We start from the raw sequence: 7,399 nt of genomic DNA, 5'->3' as shown, positions 1-7,399 counted from the left end.
GTCTATTACTACTCCGAGGTACTGTATGTATGTTTACGAACATACTTGGTTGGCAACACTGCCACAGCGCCGTTGTGCATTTCTGAACACACCCATAATAACCCCTCCTTTCTCATCAGTTGTCTTGTCAGAGACCAGATTGAGGCAGAGAGAGTTTTCTTGAGAGAGAGAGAGAGAGGGCAAACAAGAGATAGACCAACAGACGACGGACATTTTGCTGTTAAAACTGAGTGAGTAGAAATGTATTTTCATTCTATTCTCAAACCACAATAATAGGTGTTATGTCAAGTTAAAATAATAACAATAAATAATATATATATATATTATATAAAAAATGTAATTAACTCACCGCTATGCTAATCGCGATTAATTATTTTAATCACAATAAATCGCATAGCCTATTTATTTATTTTTGCCATTTGGCCTACCCGTAGTTTAGGACGGTGGTTCACAACATTATTATTATTATTAGATGGGGAGAACCACCCATTTCATTTCACATAACTTTGAGTTATGTGGAAATAAGAAAAAAGTCCCCATTATTAGGGTGATTCCATGTGCAGGTGTGTTGTTAGCCGCAAATTCCAACGTTAGATTTTTTTCTTTATCGGTTGAATCTAGTGTTGCAATACATCCCATAGGCAGCCAATGCATCAAAGATCAAACCTGTTTTTTTGCTATCTGATTGTGTTAAACAACATCAAACTCACCAATATTGAGGCTCAATGGAAAGTTTGGAGTATCCTCTTTCTATCTGCAAAGTTTTTGTTTCATAAAAATCCACCGTAGAATTGTTATGAGTTATATATGTCAATAAATGCAAGCAGACATGTTTTTTTTTTTTTTTTTTTTTTTTAACTTTGGAAGCGCTCGTCTTCTATAACACCATGCCCTGCTGCCACCTGACATATAGAACCAGCTGGTACACAGGAGGCTGAGTGATTTCCCACAAGCGCTTCCAAACTCCAGCACTTTAAAATTGCCCTGAAAAACCACTTACAGGCAGCAGCCGTTCGCAACTGGTAAAAAAAAAACACTAACCTAGCCCAACCCTACCCTCCCCTGCCCCTTCTTTGTATATACTTACTTACTCTACTGCATAGTACTGTGTTCTATTCGTCTGTCATTCAATGTTATATGAGATACTTTAATGGTTTCCTGTGGAAATAAGCTTAGTCTTTTCATGGATCTCCTTTTAGTAGACCTTGTACCAGTGAACTGTACCGTCATGAAACTGTACCTTTTCCTACAGTATGCAAACTTCTAATAAAGTCTTCAATCAATCAAACTCCAGAATCACCTGAACTGAATTTATTGATAGAAAGTAGCTCATAAACATGTCTACGCTGGGTTTTTATGAAACAAACACTTTGTAGATAGAAAGAGCACGTTCAAGCTTTCCATAGAGCCCCAATATTGGTGAGTTTGACGTCGTTTAATACAATCAGATAGCAAAAAGAAAACAAAACAGGTTTGATGCATTGGCTGCCTATGGGAGGTATTCCAACCCTAGATTCATTCGATAAAAAAAAAATCTAGTGTTGCAATTTGCAGCTAGTGTGTTGTAAGGTGTGCGTGCTACTGTACACCTGACACATGCTTATTGAATGATGGAATTCCCATTAAACATACTGGCTAAGGACAGGGTTACTTGAGGACAGGAGGGGATCAAGTTCTACCAGTTCTACAACTTCTACCAGACAAAACAGATGCTGTACATGATGAGTGATTAGATCATTGAGCATGGCAGGATTTTAAGGAATGCAGTGTCACACCGAGGTAGATGTGTCCTGATGCATCACAATAGTTTCATGCTACAAGGAAGATTTTTTAAATATAAATACAATCCCATGAGATCCCCTTTCCAAATTGTGTCTGGTAAATGGTTCATTTATATAGAGCAGGGGTGGGCAACTTTGATGATGGAGAGGGCCACTACATTTTCACACTCACTCCAGAGGGCCACAATGCATAATAGCAAAAATAGCCGATCTACAAGCTCAAAACGCATCGCAGTGCGATGCGTTTTGAGCTTGTAGATTTGCTATTTTTTAATGGGAATCCTGAAAAGTAACTTTTTTTCTTCTTAAAAAAAAAAAAAAAAAAAAAATCAAATGCATTTATATGTTCTTACAGTATGTTAACGTTATGAACTTAAATACCAATACATTGGACATGTACAGAAAATACAGAAACATTTTAATACTAGTCTAGTCATTAAGCTAAGTAATTAAAGTGGGTAATTTTTTTATGTTTGGAATTGTTAACAGCTGAAATCAATAATATAACAGTATTCCAATATCAACCTGCGGGCCGCATTAAGTGAAGGTGGGGGCCGCATGTGGCCCCCGGGCCGCCAGTTGCCCATGTATGATATAGAGGGTATGCGCATGTATAAGGTGAATGGCAAATCGAGTGGCAAAGTGAGTGGCAAATTGAGTTTAACGTTGTTTAATGCAATCAGATAGGACTTTTCTGTTTTGATGTATGGGCTGTCAATTGTAGCCCAGCCCCGGCCCCCCCCCCCCAAAGTCTCACTCCTAACTTCTTTCTGAAACCTGTCAGCCCAGGGTGTCACAGTGAACAGAGGTCACTCCAGTCTCTGCTCTCTGTTGTGTTCTTCATGCACTTATCTCAGAGATATGATCATGCATACAGATTAGAGATTCGCCTTAAACTGTAGTTAATTCATTTTTAACATTAAACTGGGGAAATTGTTGCTTCTTTTTTTTGACTTCTTGAACAACAATGACCGCAGGAGCACAGAGGAACCAGCGGCTGCGTGGTCGTTTTTTGGTGGTGGGAGCTGATCGAAGGAGACTTCAGGATCATCAGAAGAACATCAGTCTTGGAGGTGTATTAAAGTGTAAAGGATAAAGGAGCCATGTGTGATACGTGGAAGGTGGTTCTGGGGGTGGCGGCAGCTCTGGTTCTGATTGTTGGTGTGGGATTGATCTGCCATTTCCACTGTAAGTATACTGTCTGTCTGTCTGTCTGTCTGTCTGTCTGTCTGTCTGTCTGTCTGTCTGTCTGTCTGTCTGTCTGTCTATCTACCTACCTACCTGACTGGACTGTTGGTCTGGCACTTTCACTGTAAGTATTATTATTATTATTTCCTATCTCCTATTATTTATTTCCTATCCTACCTACCTACCTACCTATCTATCCATCCATCCAACCATCTATCCATCCATCTATCCATCTATCCATCTATATTTGACCGAACTAATGGGACGGTAACAAATCGAGTTAAAATGAACGGTAATTCGTTTCGTAAGTTTTACGATTTTACGATTATGAGGTTAGGGTTAGGGTTAGGGTTAGGGAGGCTCCTCACTCCTTACTTTTTTGATCACCATTGTTGCCATGCTATCCCCAGACAGGTATTTGTCAAGAATAGGCCTACAGCCCAAATAGGTCATCTCTTCCTTGCTAGAGACGACTGTGTCATGAACTTTGACCTTGAAATCGTGCACATTCATCTCACTCAGAGAATGTCTGGTCCCAAAAAGAATGGATTCTGTTTTACCAAGGTGTAGAGACAGTTTGTTATCAGTAAGCCAAGTACAAATTTTGGTGACTTCTGAGCTGAGAGATTCCTCAAGCTTCAATTTGTCCTCTCCCGAGATCAGGAGTGCTGATCAGCGAACAGGAACAGTTTGCATTTAGCATTCATGTTGTTAACACAATGACTGCCCTTGCCCGAGTTGCACGAGCTGGGCCCGGTGTGTACTCATGCCACGGCCCGAGTTGCCCGAGTTGTAATTTTATCATCATTAATGATTTTACACTGATTACTTACAGTACGTCGCTCCGGTCATAGGCGTACCGTTAGGTTCCCAGGTGGGGGGGTCCTATTTGGACTGGCCCAGCCCACAACAGCCTAGTCCAGTATGATTCGCCGGCGCCGCTAGGCGCCGGCCGAAAAATCGCGGTTCGGGTCGGTTCGGATCGGCCGAAAATTCGGTTTGGTTTGGGTTTCTGTGTGCATTTCCAGGTCGGTTCTGGTGTGTAACAATGAGTTATAGCCTACCACACAGCGCAGCATGTACATACGTGCACACTACACACATGCACTACACTAGTGATGCACGTGTAGGGTTTTGATGGACACATTTACATTTTCTGGCCCAGCTCAAACTGCCCCAACACAGCATCAATTTTCACAGCCCAGCCCAGCCAGCCCAGCCATTAAATACATGTCAAATACGTCTTTGAATGTGGATTTTTAAGCCAATTTCAACTGTGCAAAAACAGAATGGAGGAGAAACTTCAGCACTGATTTAGAGCACATAGCCGAACAGTGCAGTGCAACAGAGCCATACAAAATATCATTAGAACATTTAAAAGCAATGAACCGTTAATTACATGACGGCATGATGAGTGACGACATGCATGCTTGTTTTAATTGATAACACTCCTGTATATGATTGTACACACGGAGCACAACTACTACTGTATCACAGAGAGATGAGACAAAATAAACAACTATAAAGAGAAAGAGACGGTCGAAACACCAAAGCAACAGCTCTATGCCTCTCAACATAATTATTTTCTACAATCTATGCTCTTATCAGTTATCACATAACCTCGCCTCACCAGGCTTTCCCCTGAGAGAAAGCCTGGTCTTCGTTTACTAAACGGGCCGTTTGATCCGGTCGGGAGCGGAAGAGCTCCTGCGTTTTTCTGTAGTCCAAAACGGACTACACTTTGGCCGGAAACAACGACCGGAAACAGTTTCAACCCAGTTTAGCGCATGCGCAAGTAGTTAGCGCATGCGCAAGTACGGGTTAAAACTGTTTCCGGTCGTTGTTTCCGGCCAAAGTGTAGTCCGTTTTGGACTACAGAAAAACGTAGGAGCTCTTCCGCTCCCGACCGGATCAAAAGCCCGAAATTGGAAGCCAGCCCAGGCTAGTTATCACAAGGCACAACAAGAAGCCAACTAGCAGAAGGTAATTATAACCAGCTCCTTACCTAATCTGCTGCGGATGTGCAAAGTTTAACAAACTTTCAAAGGGTGTACGTTGTTTAAGTCAAAGGAGCATTGTTTTCATATCATAATATGAACTTTAGTTTAGTCAAAAGCTTGTACAATCCACACTGGTCCACACGTGAGTTATTCTGTTTACATTGGGCTACTAACAAGCAGAAGCACTTCACTTCCTCTCTAGATTTCAAAATAAGAGGCTACTCCCGTTGGGAACTGGTTTTATTTTTAACTCTACTTACAGGAACTTGGGAAGTAATGGACTTAATTAGAATTACATGACACGACCAGTTTCTAGTGGGTTTCGAGCATAGGGAAGCCTACGGGCTGACCGCAGCCTCTTCTAGCGTCCGCGTGGTCCTAGTGCCGGCCCCATTTGAGGCTTTTTTCCTCTCCTTTTTGGATTTCAGCGTCGCGGCAGCCCAACTGGTGGTCCGCAGCCCACGGGGGACAAAACGTACGGGACCCCCCCGTCTCCTACGCCGCTGGCTCCGGTCCCGTGTGAATCGGTAAAAGTCCGCGATTCGATTACAATGCACGTTGGCCGTGCATGTGAAGTGAAGCCCGGGCCATAAAGAATGCATTATATCCCCAAAAAGAAATCTCCATTTTCTCAAAAACAGACTTTTACAGCCAAAACATGGCAGAAAATACATGTTTTCATGTTCTTCACTCTGTGTAGTGCTAGTGGCCATCTTAGACTGTGTCATGTGACCCACGCTGGACCAATCGTGTGACCAGATCGCTTACACAAGGGCTCTCATTGTTGGAAAGACCCAGCCTCCCCCAGCCAATCACAGTCAAAGCAGCAGTGCCACGTGATCTGGACAAAAACCATTAACCCTTTGTTGCTGGCGGCCGATGAAGTGTGTAACTAGAGACTCTCATCTTTCATATGGTGCATGGTTTGACATTCTCACACCAACACAGAATTAGGAAAAAAATTGTAAAAAAAAAGGTGTAAAAAGTGTGTGGCAGGGAACTGGGTAAGTCGATTTTTAAAGGTGGCAGTCATTGTGTTAATGTAAAGGAGCAACAGTAACGGCCCTAGAATGCTTCCATGTGACAAACAAACAAAACAAACAAATACAATTAAAGGCTACCCACCTCAATGAAAACCCAGGCTATTAAATACACTGAACATCTTTATTAACAAATATTATACAACTAGAAGCAGTGCTCTTCCGAGCACAGGTCTCCACCAGGCCACACAAATTGCCCTGTTATAGCGCCACCATCAGGCTGATTTGAGAAATGTATTCCTCTACCTAGTGGGAATGTGCACGCCCAATTTCATCACGATTGCACGCTGTGTTCATGATTTGAGGCATTTTGTTCAAAACGGAGCAATCCTGCAAACTTTGGAAGCCAATTGTAGCCAATCAGGATGGAATATGAAAGATCGGACGTATCCATGATGATCACATGACAGTAGAGATACTGTCTACCGATTTGTAGGATTTTTGGAAAAAATCTGTAAGAGTAGTGTACAAAAATGTGTTTTGCAAACATCGGCCTCATGGTGGCGCTAGAACAAGGCCATTTGAAAAATGTGGGGCAGAGGTTCTGAATTGGCATCCAGGGAGTGTGTGTGCTCAGTTTGGCAGCGATCGGGCCAACGGCGCCGGAGATTAGCTGTACACAAACTCGGAGGACGGACGGACGGACGCACGCACGGACGGACGGACGGACGGACGGACGGACAGGGGCGAAAACATACTCTCCCCCTGCCTTCGGCTGGTGGAGACACAGAGTGGCAGGTTGGCTGGCAGTCTGGCTAGAGTAGGGGAAACCTGGCCTTTTAAACTTCCCTTCAGAAGTTTGCAACATATTATGGACATGCCCTTAGCCTACATACAGTACATATGGACATGCCCTTAGCCTACATACAGTACAGTACATATGGACATGCCCTTAGCCTACAGTACATATGGACATGCCCTTAGCCTACATACAGTACATATGGACATGCCCTTAGCCTACATACTACATGTGTCAGGTCTAAATGTTGAATTGTGATATTTGGTTCTGGATTTGTTCAACTGAAGTTCAACGTAATTGAAAGGTGTGGGATGCTTTCAACAAGCAAAATAAATAAATAAAATAAAGGCAAAAATATATACTGTATGTACTGGATACTCATACAGTATTAATTTAAAAAGCTAGTAAAAACAAGACAGTTTAAAAGGTAACACACTCGCACATGCACATAGAATATATCATATTCTATAGGATCCTACAGCATACAAATCTTCCTGTAATTGTAATACTGTATAAATGTCCAAAGGCTCCGTCAAGTTAATATTTTCATAGCATTTTATTCCATCAGAAATGTCACCATGCAGGTGTGTGTGTGTGTGTGTGTGTGTGTGTGTGTGTGTGTGTGTGTGTGTGTGTGTGTGTGTGTGTGTG

General features: G+C 42.4%; 1 protein-coding gene across 1 annotated transcript in view; it reads left to right on the top strand.

Moving 5' to 3' along the window:
- Positions 1-2,884: 2,884 nt before the first annotated feature.
- The window catches only part of LOC308291724 (suppressor of tumorigenicity 14 protein homolog), a gene marked incomplete at both ends in the record, with an annotated part of 28,770 nt that continues 24,255 nt past the window's right edge, over positions 2,885-7,399 (top strand). The window contains 2 exons of the mRNA XM_080733853.1: positions 2,885-2,942; positions 5,729-5,857. Of these exons, the coding sequence (XP_080589979.1) occupies positions 2,885-2,942; positions 5,729-5,857 (187 nt within the window). The remainder of the gene's footprint in view (positions 2,943-5,728; positions 5,858-7,399) is intronic.

The sequence above is a fragment of the Nannobrachium achirus genome (genome assembly GCF_963921795.1).
Source record: "Nannobrachium achirus genome assembly, chromosome: 9".
In the NCBI taxonomy this organism is placed as follows: domain Eukaryota; kingdom Metazoa; phylum Chordata; class Actinopteri; order Myctophiformes; family Myctophidae; genus Nannobrachium; species Nannobrachium achirus.
This window is presented reverse-complemented; position numbering and strand designations above follow the sequence as displayed.